Source organism: Nipponia nippon, unplaced genomic scaffold (assembly GCF_047370975.1).
Source record: "Nipponia nippon isolate SJK-2023a ecotype South Korea unplaced genomic scaffold, ASM4737097v1 scaffold_2, whole genome shotgun sequence".
NCBI lineage: Eukaryota > Metazoa > Chordata > Aves > Pelecaniformes > Threskiornithidae > Nipponia > Nipponia nippon.
Genome location: NW_028262336.1, coordinates 99,756,852 through 99,773,627, shown reverse-complemented (window position 1 = coordinate 99,773,627; position 16,776 = coordinate 99,756,852). Strand labels below are relative to the sequence as shown.

At 44.1% G+C, this 16,776-nt stretch overlaps 1 protein-coding gene across 2 annotated transcripts in view; it reads left to right on the top strand.

Annotated features, from left to right (window-relative positions):
- Positions 1-5,921, top strand: part of LCP1 (lymphocyte cytosolic protein 1) — a 29,679-nt gene extending 23,758 nt beyond the window's left edge. For both annotated transcript variants that reach the window (XM_087758705.1, XM_087758706.1), the window contains 4 exons: positions 725-858; positions 1,876-1,999; positions 2,905-3,029; positions 4,464-5,921. In XM_087758705.1, coding sequence (XP_087614831.1) covers positions 725-858; positions 1,876-1,999; positions 2,905-3,029; positions 4,464-4,596 — 516 coding nt within the window. In that variant the 3' untranslated portion in view covers positions 4,597-5,921. The remainder of the gene's footprint in view (positions 1-724; positions 859-1,875; positions 2,000-2,904; positions 3,030-4,463) is intronic.
- The last annotated feature ends 10,855 nt before the right edge of the window (positions 5,922-16,776 follow it).

The following is a 16,776-nucleotide window of genomic DNA, read 5'->3' as shown; positions in this document are numbered from 1 at the left end:
TTTTTTGTCTAGTCAGTGAATACTTTTCCGTCCTGAAAAAAGAAACATACATTTGACTCACTGGCTCTGTTGACAGGTGAACAATATTTGTAAAGGAAAAAGACTTGACACCTTTTGTGTCAATATTTAAAAACTGTATTTGCAGACCACTTTTGCTACTGTCTTAGTCACCAATTATAATGCACCTTCACCGTGAGTCATATGGCACCAACTTAATTGCAGCTGTCTGGATCACTGCCCTCCACATCAAATGAAGACAGTGATGATAAGCATTCTTGACCAGATGCCTCAAGACCCGATCACAGAGTTGCTGCTAAATACAAAGCTTTCTCCCAGCTATCTGGATGAGTAATTCCATTCAGTTAGGCCAGAGTGATTAACTGACCTAAAAATTGACTGGGACACTAATGCTTTGTCTCAGTGCAATGCCATGATGCTGGAGGTACCCATGAGCCATAGATTTGTATCTTCTAGGGTAATCAGTTTTTCAGGCCCTGATGATGAAGTACAACATTTCTTTTTATATTAACTATTTACCATGGTATTTTTGGGATGGAACTGGCTGCTGGTAGTCAAACAAACAGCTGTATTATCACAGAGCCCCAAAGCTCCTGTTTGCCCAGGAGGATCTGGGCTAAGCGATCCAAAGAATTTAAAGTAACAGTGTCTTGTCTTCTTTTTTTCTATATTTTTGAACCGCACTAATTGACGCTGTCATTAACAGCTTGAAAACTGCAACTATGCAGTGGAACTGGGAAAGAATCAAGCCAAATTTTCCCTTGTTGGCATCGCTGGGCAAGATCTGAATGAAGGAAACCGTACGCTCACGCTGGCCTTAATCTGGCAGTTGATGAGAAGGTATGCCAGTCAGACACAAACTCCAGAGTGCTTTGGTATACTCAGTTTGTATTGTAGTAGTTTCCTGATGCTACCACTGAGACGGCTCTACAGGCTACAGCTTTCTCACTCCTCTGTTTGCACTTATATGTAAAGACAGAGTAACCTTTTGCTCACTCCTAGCTAGGGATGCAATCAGGAAGCACATTATCTTGTGGGCAAGGCTATTACAGCCAGCTCATGCAGAAGATTATTATTGTCACTATCTGTATAGCGTGAATAAATGTTCATTGCATGGAAGAGAGAAAAAGAAGTTGAAAGGTCTCTGTATCAGCGAGTGGGGAGAATGTACTGAAAACAAGGAATTAATGCAGAAGTTTTGTAATCTGCTACCTGAAGCAGATGCAACTCAATAAGTCTCCCCACTTTAATGTAATTCTCTGCATGTGTGTGTGTTTGTGTGTGTGTTTACGAGCTCCATAATTGGGTGTAAAGAGATCCAGCGGTTAGGAACTGGATACAGACTAAATTCAGTCTATGAAGCAAGGTATAGGTTTATCAGGCAGGTAATTAATCTAGGGATGTGGTGATTACTTGCCAGCAATTTGGGATGTCTTTCCAAGGTGTATGCTGTCATATAAGCAAAATATTCCAGGCTTGTGTTTATGCAGAGGGTCGGTCTTAGATGAGCAAAACAATTCCCTTCTGGCCTTAAAGTCAGTGATTATTTTTTAAGCACTGTGAGAATGAGTCATTTACACTGAGATCCACTAAGAGGGACCTTGTAGGAATTTTGGGTATCAAAACTTTTTAACACTATCAAAAAAGTGATTAGGGAACTGGGGGTGAATTAGACCCAACAGATGAATTAGCATGTTATAATATAATTCATACATACTGTGAGCGTGTGGAAAGCAGGGGAATATCAGGTCTAAGAGGACTTTTGGGGTGATCCCAGTCAAGATGAGCACGTATAGGGTGGCTCTGAGGTTATGGCAGACTTTGAGCAAATGCAGGTATCCTGGCTTCCCTCTTCAGGTACACCCTGAATATCCTTGAAGACATTGGTGGTGGAGAGAAGGTCAATGATGAAATCATTGTCAGCTGGGTCAATGAAACACTGACTGCAGCTGGGAAGGATTCAACCATCTCCAGTTTCAAGGTACAGTTTTTTGCTGGAAGTCTCTGCTTAGGAAGCTCTTATTCAGTGTGTTTGTGTGTAGTTATATGCATTGCCTGTATATAGATGTATATATGCATATACACACACACAATATATTATGATATAATTAACTACATAGTTTGATTATTTTTCATTCCCTCTTAAAGGCATGTTCAGATATAGAGATTTTATTCAAGGGGCTTTATTATGAAAAGGTAACAGAAACATGGTATGAACAATACAGCAAACACCTTGAATGCCAGTTTGACATAGGAAATCAAAGTATGGATCCAGGAATGATGACTGGAATTAAGCAAGAACTGCTGTGCTGTTGATTATTAAATGACGGCAATTACAAATGACAGTATTAAAAAGAACAAGAGCAATACTTTCATAATGTGGTAGTACCATTCAGGGGTGGTGCCCTATTTTGCAAGGCACCTTACAAACACAGAGGTGCTCCAATTCCAGAGAGCTTCCAATTTTTCTAACACATCTGAGACACTTCCCAAGCTGGGGAACATTCAGTGGATGTAAATCAGCAGTTTGCACCAGGCGAGGACAGATCCATCAGACTTCACGTAATGAGCTCAGAAGTCACACAGCTGGTCCCCCTTGCACCTCCCATCAGTAGACGTGTATTAATGTCATCTCCCCACAGGAAGCAAATTCACTAGCCCAGCACCCCATCTTTTGATTTAATGATGTCTCATCCATTGGGGAAAAAAAAAAATCCTTGAAAGCATTCTTAGTCTGCTTTAGATGAAAAATGACGCTAAGCAGCACTTCGTGAAGATCTAAATGGTATGTGACTGAGCTGTCCATTGCTCTTGAGGCTAGACTCTGGCTTTGTGGGAGATCTGCCATCCTGTTCTTGCATCTAATTGTATTTTTCACCTATGCAGGATAGCAAAATCAGCACCAGCATGCCAGTCCTGGATCTCATTGATGCCATTCAACCAGGATCAATCAAATATGACCTCTTGAAAACAGAGGACCTGAATGATGAGGAGAAACTAAATAATGCTAAGTACGTATGTGCCAAGTGACACTTAACACGAGTTACCTCCTCAGGCTTGCCTGACTCTGTCTTTGAAAACTGCTCTGCTGTCATTCTCATCTGGCACAACCTCAACTGAGAAATACCTCCAGAGTTAGAAGCATGAAGGCTAGGAGTTAGGCAGTAAAAAAGACTATCAATGGAAATGAAGTGTGTAATGTTATAATTCCCTTGAAGGGATCAAAATCACTTGGCTTCACAAGCTCCTATTTTCTCTTATTTAATTTAAAATTCTTTCAGAGATCAGGGAACAATGCCAACAATAGTGAGCCATGGAAACCAGTGATTCGAGGTCATGATACCTCTTTAGTCACATATAGGTGGAACAAGGGCATATTTGAGAGAGAAGGGGGAGGACAGGATTCATGCCTGAAAAAATGGTTTTATGGATGTAGATATTGATTTTTTTTTTTCCTGAGTGCAAACCATTTCCTAGCAGAGAGCCAATCCTGGGGGCATCTGCCTTTCCTTTCAGAATTATATAGATCACCTCCCAGTCTGATCATCAGTTTAGCTTCTCCTTTGCTATGTGGCAACTACAAAAGAGAAAAGGATGACTGTAAGGCAATCAGACCTGTCATCATTTTTATAAAGACTTTTCCCACTGTTCTTTTTCCCTTCCATTTCCTACCATCTGTTCTCTTTCTTTCCTTGCAATCCTACATGTGCTTCTCTCCGTACTTAATTTCTTCATCCCTCTGCTGATGTTTTCCTTTTTTCCCCTCCCTTTCTCCCCGCCCGCCTCCCGCCCCAACATGTTTCTCTGCATTTCGGGGAGAATTTCACAAACATATGTGCTCTGCAGTGGGAAGAACTTGGGATTTTCTAGCTTTTTTCATGAAAAAATAGAGAGAACAGACATACCCACTGGAGAACAGCCAGTAGCCATGTACAGTGCACTCTGAGGAGGGAGATGGGAAGGTCAGCTTGCAGATTCTGGGTACGACTCAAGCAGAAGAGAAGTCCCCAAATGTCGATCTTCCAACAACACTGATGTCCACCAACATCAGCCTTCTGCTTTCCGGCGTCATGAATTTGTTTATGTGCGAAGACTGAGCAGCAGGGATTGAGGGGGAGCAAGACCAGAATGGCTGCTTATTAGAATAATCTTTCAGGGGATGGGAGACTAAGTGTTTCATACCAGACTTTGACCTGCAGTCTCCTATGCTGCAGTTAATCAGTGCTCTAACCATCAGGGAATACACTCTAACTTTTGCTAGAAATTACTTCTTTATGAACCTGTCTCATACATTCCTACAGAAAAGTTTGATTCTGACAAATCAGTAAGAAAGTTCCCAACCCACTCTGGTACTGGTCATGTAAAACACTTCTTAACAGAGGGAAAATTAATGCTACTGTACTAATTTATTTCTTTGCTTTGTTTTTTTCACCCCTGCCATGCAGGTATGCCATCTCTATGGCAAGAAAAATTGGAGCAAGAGTCTATGCCCTTCCAGAAGACCTGGTTGAAGTAAAACCCAAAATGGTCATGACAGTGTTTGCTTGCCTTATGGGAAAAGGCATGAAGAAAGTTTAAAGCACAAAAGACTTGTACTGATGCCTGGTATTCACCCTTCTGGTTCCCTCAAACTGGATGTTCTTCTCCTTATCAAGGAAATATGCAGGGTGCTCATGCTTTTAAAGCATGAATGTTATACACAGTTCCAGATCGTACAAAAGTTGTGTATCCACATGTATCCAGGAAATGTTTTGTTCTGAACAATAATATGTGCTTGATTTCTTTGCCTTATTTTCCACTTTGCTAGATATAACCATTTCATCTTCCTGAGTAAGTTCTCAATAATGAGGCCTATACATATCCTTTTATTAATGGATACCAGGGTTTTCTGCCAGAGGTCACCTGGAGATCTTTGTCTTGGGAGGTACAGACAGCTTTTAGGATTATGAAATGTTATATGCTGCTTCTGCCTGAAAATGTCTTCATGCTTCTGGTAGCATTTCTGCCATACTTTTCTTCAGTTTGCACCTGGGATAACAAAAGGGGTTTCCCCAAGCCAATGCAAGTATTAGTGACTATATTTTTGGAACAGTAGGATCCTCTTAGGAAATTCTTGTGGAAAGAGAGAAGTGTCTGGAGTCTGCTATGTGTTGCCGGTATGTGAACTGAGCCATAGTTTTCCCTGCAAGTTATGCCTCTGCCGTCAGTGGCATTACCCACAGAGTACATTACTGTTCACTGAAAAAAACATACCGTAGCCTGGTCCTCCAAGAACACCCGAACTCTGGAACTTTTGCAAGAAATGCTCTCCAAAGGATAATTCATTTTTATGTCATAATACACTTAAAACATAAGCAGATTGCAAAGCATGATAGAAATGAAAACCATGTTAAAGGAACTAAGGGGTTATAGTCAGTTAGTAGCAATAAGATAAGCAAACCAAAGAGATACAGAATGACGTATTTATGTAGTGAATAAAAACTAAACTCTGTTAACTTTACAGACTTGCACTCAAAGGGCTTTGACCCTGATTCAGGAGAGCATTTAAATGTGTGCTTGCATATGAAACACATACTAAAATGCTTCCCTGAACCCAGGCTGGGATCCTCAATGGAGCTAAATCAGCATAGCTTTGCGGCTAACAAGGCGCTGTCAGTTTGCCTCAGTTGAGGACCTAGCCCCATCTGCGGATAGTCAGTGGGATATATTTGCACTGAATCTCTTCCTTGGCTTGAGTCATTTACTGTTCTGGCCTTTATGTGCATTTCAGTGTGATGACACGCAGAAGGAAGGAATTTTGCCTTAATGCAATCCCATTGACACAGTCTCAGTTCCCTCCCTCTCACCCTCCCTCTCTTCCAGCCACCTCAGGATTGCCTTAATAAAGAACCAGTATTCAGTGACATGAGAAGCGTCTCCAAATAAATTGTTCTATAAAGCCAAATGCTTAATCTTTGTTTTTAGTAATGCATGTGCTAATGGGGAAGGGTGTATCATATAGCTGAAATAGGGACAGATTTAAAAAAAAAAAACAACACTCTGGGCTTGCTAAAGATATGTCTTCCATATTGTTATTGAAACCACAAATTGCAGAGAGCAGGAAGAATTATTTCGTAGGTAACTTCTGTGCATGCCACTCTGAAACACTGCTAAAGATGGGATGTTGCGCTGGCTGGACCTGCAGCCTGACCTGGTACGATTTTCCCCATTTAGATCAATACCCCTCATCCTCTTCCTTTGCTCATATACCCATAAACTTTGTTTAAACTTTGTTTTTTTATGTATTCTGCAATGCAAATGTGCCACTGTGTTTCTGTACTAAAGGTCAGATCCTGTTCCTGATCAGATCCGGCTGCCCTGTTCCTCTCATGAACCTATGTATTTAATACAGGATGGGAAAGGAACAGCATCCCAAGACCTGTTCTGTCTGGTCACAGTATTTCCCAGTGCTGGCAGAGAAGGAGAACATCTCGAGTGTTATATGAAGAGATGTCACCCCAACTTACTGCCCATCAACAGCGAGTTATCAGAGCATGGTCTCTATGCTGCTCCTCCCCTTTCTAAGTGCAGGACCCCCTGTTGCCATACAAGAGGGGTGGCACTGAAAAGGCGGCTGCTCTTCCTTACGTTGTTTGACTTGGGAGTCCAGCAGAGGTAAACCAGAGAGAGGAAACTGCAGGCAGAAACTGTGACCACAGCATTTCCCTCGGGTGGGATGACCACGTATTTTGTGTGTGTTGCATGCATGTGTGTATGTTCGCAAACTGCAAGGGCCATTTTCAGCTGGAGAGACAGTGTAGATCCGAAAGGGCCAGGTAATCCTGCCTGAAGACAGCCCTGCTCTGGGTTCCCCGTCTCAGGGAGATGCCCTCGCCCCAGACTCAGGGGCAGACGTGGGGAATGAGGTACACGATGGATGGGAGATGGCAGCAGCACCAGGCTGTGAGGAAGGGCTTTTCCCTTGGTCCCAAATGAATGCTGGCACTTGCTATCCCCACAGGGAAGAAGGGATTTTCAGACACAGCATTTCCCCTTCACCAGGCCTTAGCAACTGTTTTTTGCATGAGGGTAGGATTTTTAGAGGAGCCTACTGAGAGAGGCGGGGAGAGGAGGCTTTCACACATGATGCATTTCCCATAGGCAAGATGTAGGAGTCCAGTGTCCCCAGGGATCGAAACCTGCCTCTAGCTCAGGCTCTGGAGAGGGGTCAGGTAATGTACGCTGTTATTCAAAGCGTGTTTTGCGAAGGGGGCTGCTTTTCCTCCTCCTCAGCATCCTCGAACTGGAGCCAGGCACTCTGCCATACAGCCCTCCCTCCTAGTCCCCTGCCCCCAGGTTGCATTTTGGGGCACTCTCTCTGAACCCCAACCTGCAGCTCTGCACCAGCGCTGAGCCCTGGCACCAGCCCTGGCACCAGTGCAGCAGGGAGAGCGAACCACGAGATGGCAGTCACTCTATCTGGAGTTTTAGAGACTGGCATGCATGACCTCCAAAAATGCTCTCCTCTGGGAAATGGGGAAAAATTGGGATATTTAACCCTAGGCAAAATGCTAGCACCTGTCAGTGTGCAAAAGGGAATAGGTAGGGATACTATAGTAAATGCCTTACCAGATCTTCATCCCTATCTCTATAATCTCCCATGAAAAATAAAGCTGACATGGACCCGAAGGTGTGGGAATAGCCACATTCTGGTACAGGAGTATAAACAATTTCACTTTTCAATGCATCTCTGTTTAACTGGGTATTCTCATTTTTTTGATGGAATTGAGGTTTTTCATGAACTGGTAATAATAACCTGTAATAAAGCTCCCAGCAATTGCTGAAGGGGTTAAACCCATGACAAGCATCACAAGAAAAACAGGATCTGGAATTTTTTGCTGTTGCTTTTCTCCAGCTTTTTCCATCACTCTTAAGGAAAGCAGCTGTCTTTGGGATTCACTCCCAAATCAAGCTGGCTTTGTAAGCACTTTAATCATAATTTTCAAGGCTTCAAAAAGGCTTAGACATTCATATGAATAAAAAGAAAGCATCAGCAGTTAGACTAACTAGGAGAAAAAAAACCATGAGGGCAATCAATCCACATGCTTCAGGGTACAGCCTGATCACCAGATGGACTCAGAAGGAAATATCCCCCCATAGTGTAGTAGAGCATAATTAGGTGCATGATGAGGATTTTACACCTTCTTGTAAATCATTTATCCTGGCTAGAAATCACCTATCCTGGCTTTAGAAAGGGGATAGCAAGCAGTATGGCTGGCTACTGTGCTCTTGTACAGAAAAAGTCATGTTTCTGCTTCCCCCAGAGATGGAATTGAACCAAAACCCCAACCTGACATCAGTCCTCCTTCCGAGTGCATCTTACTTCTGCTGTGAGCCTGGTTATAAACTTCAGGTCTTGGTGTCCCTTGCTGCCTAACCATGCAGCAGCTTCGGTTTGGCTCCTGCTTGGAAAACAGGACCCTATCTCTGGTAGATGGCTGCAAAGAACACATGAGCAGCACTGGTCCCACAGCAAGTACTCAGCTACTGCTGCTTTCAGCTTGATGGAAAAATGGATCCTGGTGCCTCCGGTCTTGCAAACTCATGTGTTGAGTTGCTACTGAGACTCTCCAGCTCCCCATCTTCTGCCGCTTCTGGCAGCCTCCTTCACCATCTGGAGAATGGACTTGTGAAGAATTTGGGAGCGTTTTCCTCCAAGCTGCTCGGCCACTTTAAGTCCAGTACTTTTCAGGCAAGCGGACAAAGCAAGCAGCAGAGAGTATTGCCACTGAATGCCTGAGCCTCGTTGCCTGCTGTGTGGTGAGCAATGCCAGAGTTAAGGTTTATACACAAACCTAAGAGTCTGCTCATTAAGCAAGTCAGTAAATAGGGGAGCTCTGTGTACTGGTAAGGTAATAGACTTTATATAGCTTAGTGCAGTCAAAATCTGAATTAGGACCAAAATAACTCAGTGACGTTCTCATTTAGTTCATTTTTTTTACGTATATCAGCGCTCGGTGGCAGTTCTCTTCTGCCACCAGGAAAACCGTGTTGTTCTCCTGTTGGTTCGTTTGCTACTCAGGAAGTAACACACAGCTCTGAAGTAAAATTACTATTTTTAAAGTGTTGTTTTTCATCCTACCTTATTTACTTTTTGCACCCTGATCACTTTTTAAAGGCAACAGTATCTTACAGAAAACCTAACTCGCTCCCAGGGTGCAAGCTACTATTGCTATTACAGATCCATGATAAATTGTCCAAAGCCGAGACGGCCCAGAATTCCCACAGGCCGTGTGCTCACAGGTAATGATACGTCTGAAATTCGTGACAAGGGCAGAAAGCTACGTAACCAATCATGCATATAAGCCCTGAACTCCCCTGGGGCAGGCATTCATTTAGTGCACGTGCTAAGGATCTAAAGGAATACGGCAATGAATATTTGTGAACACACAAAGCATGGAGAGAAGCCCCATGCATCCACCTGGGAAATCTCCTAGCAGGTGACTGACACACACGGTGCTGTTTTGTTTCACGCAGGCAGAAAGTGTCCCATTGCCAGGCACCTCTGGCAGCCTGTGAAGTTGTCCTGGCTCTTCACTGAAGTTAAGCAAACCGGACACCTCACAGCGCGTGTTGGTTTGTCACTGAGGTGGGGAGATGTCTTCTGACCAGCCTCTCAGTAAGATGTCCTCCCTTGATTTTGCAGCCCTGGAGCAGAACACCCTGCACGCCTGAGAGGTAGCAGATAAGCCTTAGGTGCACCACCTCTCCATGCCTTCTCCTCAAGACCTGCGTCTGCTTGGGTGCTAGTGAAACAGTCCTGTGGTTAAGTAACAGGCCAGTGAAAGTTTCAATCAGCCACATCAGTGAAAAGTAAGAGATCTCTGAGGAGGGATGTAGGCCCTCACCACCAGCCCTACCTCCACTGCTTGCTGCACTGTCACATTACATTTCGCGTCAGGGAAAGGTGGCTGCAGTTCCCCGTAATGCTTCAGTCACAATCCTTCTCAGACCAACATGGGGTGATGCTGCCCATGTGGTGATCAGACCTTGTAGAACAGTCAAATGCCTCTAGAAACTTTCCAAATCCACTGCTGGAGCCAAATTCTAGGAATATAGGTTCTGCTGACTGTAGAGGTTGTGAACTATGCTAATGGGACCTGTACTGTCAGAAACCTCCTTGGCTTGCCAAGCTTTACAACACGTGGGAACAACCTACTAATACAGCCTCTGCTGACCTGGTGGCATCCATTCGGGAGCACCCGGAGGCTTTGCGCTTAGTAGAGGAACAAATTCTCATAAGGTCATTTCACTCTGCACTTCTCATACAAGCTCTGGACAGGGGGATACCCAGCACTGTGACAAAAATCCCTCTCTAGCCTACAGTGATCTCCTACAGGTTTGGAAATGACATCCAAAACAGGAATCATGGGGCTCTTGGAGCATGGCCCTTGGATGCAGATTGCAGAAGCTTTCAGCACAGATGCCGTCAGCTGCCAGAGCAGTCGCACCATGCTGGGCTGGAGCAGCCATGCAACGGTGTCACTGCTTTGCTGGGGGCCTGCAATTGCAACACTAAGAGTACACTGTAGGAAAGCTCACCTCTCCCCTTCCCCATCCCTGGATGGATAGAAGAAAAGTCAAGTGCCTATTTGGATGTATTGGTACAATAGCTGTTCCGCTGGGACAGTGATGAGTCTCTGTGCAGTGTGGATCTGCTCACGCAGACTGATGGTCAGCATGAGCTGAGAGTGAGACGTGCCTCTCTCAGGCGGGGACCACATCAGCCGAGAGGGGTGAACAAAAGGGGCCAGGAGCTCTGCTCCATGGAGCTTCTTTTCACCAGCATCCCCAAACAGGTCCCACCATCCTCCAACAGGTCCCAGCATCCTCCAAAAGCCCAAAGGAAGGGCCCCCTCTTCTATCCTCTGCCAGATGCCATGCAAGTAATGGGAGAAAGTGCAAGCAGTGCAGAGAAGAGCAGCAAATACTACAGGCAGAACACATCCCTACTCCAGGGCTAATTGCATTCCTGATATGTACATACACACCTATGTACATAGAGAGGGAGACAGACGTGCATCCATTCGCTTGCACCTTAGCCGAAGCGTGCTCTCTGTACGTGGTACTGGGAGAACTTTTCTCAAGTGCTCAGAAGCTCTGCCTGGAGTGCTCCTGTGGCTCCCTTTGATATCCTTTGTTTAACAAAGTTATACTTGCTTTGCAAGTGCTCATTGTTAAGATACGGGCAAATAAATCAGTATCTACTGGCAATAAGAAAACATGAATCACTTGAACAACATGTTGTTTGGCTGAGAGTTGATAATAGACCTTCGGGAAACAGAGCTCGTGAGAAAAGTGCTTAACCAGTACAGACACCTCCTCACCTCCCCACCTCCCCAAAACAGCACATACACTGCAACATCTTTCTCTCTGCTGACCCTGGAAAGCTAAACAGCAAGGAGAGTAGAATAAAAAATGAATAAAGTAGGTTGGCATAACTGAGTACTCAAAAACGCAAAGTGAAGATGTATTTTGAGCCTCGGCTCATACCTATCAGCCATGATTGGAACATACTGCCTCTATAGCACTCACCCGGGGATGAGAGGTCTGTTTCCTTCCAGGTTAACCCATCATTTTCTAGCACAGGTAGCATCTGATTTTTATGTTTGGGAATGACGTGAGGGAGAAATGCCAGAACCACAGATATTTAGACATAGTCCAGATTTTCTCCTCCTGGTGGTTTCATGGGCTGCAAAATTGTTTCCAGAATGAAATGACAGAGGTTGGTGACATTGGCCATGTATGTAAATGATCACAGTGTCCTACGGAGATTAATTGGTTCATGAATAAAGATGAGGAGCTGAGGTGTGCAGGGAGAAATCATTTATCAATTACATGCCTTGGAAAACTGAAAGATGATGCAGCCTTAACGGCTGAATGGGTTTGAAAGGGAGACTTGTAAATTGAGTTCTAATTCTGTTCTGCCGCATTCATAATAAAGAGCTGTTAAACTAATTGCATCCTTGTGTGGTTCACAAGCAACGGCACTCAGCTGCATCACACAGCAAGCAACAGAGATCAGAGTTTAGTTAGATTTTAGTCATCCTTTGCCTCACATAGGAAGGATGCTAACCAGTTACCTTTGGCCTCATCAGTAGTGACAACGCACAAAAAAAGGGCAAGACCCTGTGAATATTTTTCAGGAGATTAATTTTGCATTTGAATCTGAATTTAAAGAACCAAGAAGGACAGCACAGACTCACTTGGCTTCTGTGTTCTGCTTCAGTCACATGGATCCACTGGAGTGATTACCCATCCCTGGAGGGACTCATTGCTGATTAACTGGAAACAGGAGGATTCTGGAGGATCAAAACAATAGCAGAATATGCTAATCCCAAACAGGGAAAAGGATCTGAGGGATGTGGTTGCTGATAACAGCTGACCTCCCCTCGTCCTGCCTCTTTTGTGTGCTTGTTAACAGGTTTACTGTTACCGACAGATAGTACCAACCTAGCACGGGCTCTGGCACATGCTGAAATACAGACGCAGATCTGAGAATCTTGATGCAGAATGAGGCTTGTTATTTTAAATCTTGCTGCTGGATATTGTGCAAGCCCCGAGATCAAAGAGGACAGCCACACCTAGGTCCTGGCTGAGCTTAGAGGAAATCTCGTGACACTTGGTTGCTGAAAGCCAAGGGTGCCAGTAATGGGAGTCACTGGAGATTACTCGGCGGCACTGCTGCAACTGCTCGAGCCCATCTGGCTGCAGCAGTTCAAGCAGTTCCTCCTTTGGCATGTTTTATCTGACCACTTTCTGGGTCTGGCTCTCCTTCACCAGCAAGAGCAGCTGCAGGAGCCCAGCATGATGGCGGGGCACAGCTGAGCATCTCCGAGGACACTGGTGCAGAGGGTGCTTGAGCAATGATACCCTGACTTAGCTGGGACGTGGGTGCCTGGCCTCTTCTGCTGCCACCTTTTTTGGCACTGACAGCTTAAACCACCACACAAAGATGTGCCAGAGCCTGGTCTGGGTGAGGTACAACACCTATGCAACATCAGGAGGACATGGCTGTTACTACATGTCAATGTGGAGAGGGAGGGGAGAGACAGCAGGTTCAGCAAAAAGAGTGGAAATATCTCTTTAGAATTGCCTTTAAAGTGTGATTATACTTTAAAAAGCAATATAGTAATGGCACCAGCAGGCTTTATATACTGCCAATCCTAATTCCCACACGTGTAGTTTTCAACAAAGAAATCAAGAGACTACTTTGTTAATTATCTGCTCTAAAAACTAGGACCTGACCATCCCTTTTTGACTAAAAGCCCATGCATTCCCCAAAGCTACTCTAAAAGTTAACAGAAACCAACGCAGATCAAACTGTCCCCCCATTCCTGAAAGGCTTCTGGTCACATCTGTTACGGTAACACTGGCAGGCACCAGTTCAGCATAGCCCATGGTCGACCCAGTGTAGAAGTAACAATTAATCCAGGTGCAGCAAAACCTTTGAACTCAGCCAGAATTTTCAACCAAGCAGCTCTTCATCAGGGAATGATGATTCATCAAAAGCAAAATGGGTTGCTGGAAAGGCTCAGTTTTGATGAATTTCCCAATTAGAGAAAAATATACTTGTTCAAGAAAGGAAGCTTTCAAATGGCTGAAATCTCCCCTTGCAACAGTTCCTAAATTCAATCTTATTTCCTCCAGGTCTTAAAAAAATGCATAGGAATTTAAGCTAATTTTCAATAAAACGAAGAAAAAGCTTTTAAATTGAGTAAAAATCAAACAACAGTTGAAATTATAAAAATGAAATATTTTTATTAATCCAATTGTTTTTATAGTTGCCCTTCACAGTGTTTGTTAAGACCACATTTTTCTTCCCAGCTTAGCTGGGAAATACTTCGCAGGTTCTCAGAAATTCTTGGTTAAGAAAAAATTTACTGTTGTGGGTAGAGCAAGTATATCTTAATTTATGACTTCTGTAGCCCAGAACACAGCAAATTGCTTCTGACCATAAGAAGCACCTGAAGTGTCCAAGCTGAGGGAGGGAGGTAGACAGAGTCCATAGGATTTACTGGAACAAACACAGTGTCCTACCTCTGAGCGAGTCATCCCAGCTCCGGTGGCCATGAATAGGACGAGGCGTTTCATTACCCTTTGAGATGTCTACAGGAGGTCACAGATGAATTGGTCCTGACAAGTGCTCACTTCTCTGCAGTGCCTATGCAAGCAGCACGAGATGGCTTGCTCAGGTGTAGCGGCCTGCACTGGGAAGGGCTAACATTAGAGGAGATGATTCTCTCTTCCTACGCGGATGAGACGAGCAGATAGGGGGAATGTCAACATAAGTCAAAGGACAAATGATAACCCCTAACAGCTGGGTGGAAGCAGGGAAGTTAATGCTTAAGTTTGGTGTCTAAATACATTCCCAACCCTTTCTATTATGTCAGTAGGTTTTTTTACCGATGTTCTGCCTGGGCAAGGCTAGAGCGCTCACAAGCCTTTGGGGGTAATCAGTGTATAGCTGGTTGCTCGTTAGAGCAAACCACAGCAATGCAGTATAAATAGATCATATCAGGAAAGGAAATCTGACCCACTCGGAGACTGAACTGTCACAGAAATTGTCTTTGTGTGTTAAATGTGTGTTAAATATGTGTTATACAGTATGAATATCTTTGCGATGGGAGGCTCCATGCTTTCAAAAATCAGCCCACTTCATGGAGGTGCTTACTGACCAGGAACCTCATTTTAGGCACCCAGATCCAAACAGCTTGGCTGCTGCTGGGATGGAGCTAGGGGATGCAGTGAGCGTGGAGCTGCCATTTAGTCACCCAAGGAGGATAACCAGTGGCACTGGTTTTGAATGCTGTGCATGACCTTGTTGCTGAGACAGGCTGTGTAAATGGAGGATGTAGTCTGCGTTGTTTAGATACTAATGGAAGGAAAAAAAAAAGCAGAAAGATGATTGATCCAAATAAGCAATGTCCAGCACATGCTTGAAAGGCAATGGGTTTGTGTCCTACCTTGAGCCATCAGACCTCTGAGGCTTTCAGACAAGCAAGAGGCATGGGGATATACATCTCTGCCTCCTGGTCAGTCACATCTTCCATTTTATTTTTTGTTTATTTTTTGTTTATTTTTTGATCTTTCATCCTACATTTACTTTTCCATTTATTGTGTTTTAACCTGTGCAATGCCTTAACCACCACAAGACTCTGTTTTGTCCTTCCCTCAGAATTTCCTCTAGTGCCTTTAGTTTCCTCAAACACCCATTTTTTCCTCTTTTTTTTTGGTGTGAAATATTTCCAGTGCATACCAGAAACCAAAAAGCAAGTAGGAAAATGGCAGTTTTCAAACAGCGTGTGAACCATCTCTTTGCAGATGAGCTGGAGAACCCATAGGAAAAGCAACCAACATACAAAAATGTCTGATACCTACCATTTGTCCAAAACTTTCTTCTCAGGTAGATAGCAGAAAGTCTCCCCTTTTTCCCACTTAATTAATACTTTAAGACATAGAGAAATATGATCCTTTTCTTTCTTTTGTTACCAGCAACCCCACTCCGTCAGCTTTTCGATCTCCTCTGTTACACCTATCTCAGCAGATCCAATTCTTCTTTAAATTCATATCTGTGCATCAGACATTTCCAGATGAAAGCATAGCTGGATGACCAAGTTTCATCTCCTGTATTTTATACTCTGTTGGCAGCTTCCTTTTGCTTACATGAGGGAAGGGCATCTGAACCATCGGTTTAAAAATCAACCCCTGTGGCAGAGCGCTGCCCACTGCCCTTGCCAGGAAGCGCCTCTGAACCTTACCAGAACTTCCTATTTGTTTGAACAACATCTAGAAAAGATAAAATAGGAACTACAAAAATCTAGGTAAGGTGTCAGTGGTTCAGCTTCCTGTGAGAACAGAACGTACATGGAGATCACCTATTCTGGACATGTCAAATTCATTCAGCTTTTCAGCATGTCCTGTCTGGACAACCGTGGATAGAAATATGGGAGGCAAATCTTGGGGCATGCAAAAATTAATAATAAGGAGACGAAGAGTCACTGGTACCTTTTCTTGAAAAGCTAACCCAGTGTGACATGTGGAAAATGCATGGATGTCAGAACATCACAGAAAAGAGGGCATGGAGCAACACAAGCAATCTGAAATCCTTGGATGGGTTGGGTGTTAACCAAAGAGGTAAAGGCCAGCTGCGGAAGACGAAGACCCAGTTGATGTGCTCCATTCTGAACTAGAGGAACGGTCCTCAGTAGCAAGAGTGTCATGTTCCACTTGCTCCTTGTTTTTTCTGCTAGCAAATGCCAGCAAAAGAAGCTTTCCTGCTCAGGATTTTTCCATTTGGACTTAATAACATCACTCCCACTCCTCTCACCCAGCTCCACGCTTGGCTGTGATGTGCTATAGGAGTGCTGAATGCAGAGCACGCTGCTGGACCTCCGCAAACATTAGAGGATCACCAAAACTTTGTGCTTGCTGTTCTTTCTTATGTTTGTGGTTGATAGCCACAATGAAATGACACAAAGGCTGAGATGACAAAGTGACTTGTCAATATGAAATGTCCAAAATGTACCTTATCCTTTTGTGGATGGACCTCCCCAGGGAGCTCTGTCATATTGACTTAGCCACCAGGAGTTTGGGGTCGAGGTGAGAGAGAGTATTAAATTTTAACCACTCTTTAAATAACATTTTTGAAATCAATAATGTGGGTCCTGAACCCTTGGCTTTCCAGTTGCATTTGGTTTCATTGCGGGTGCCGTCAAG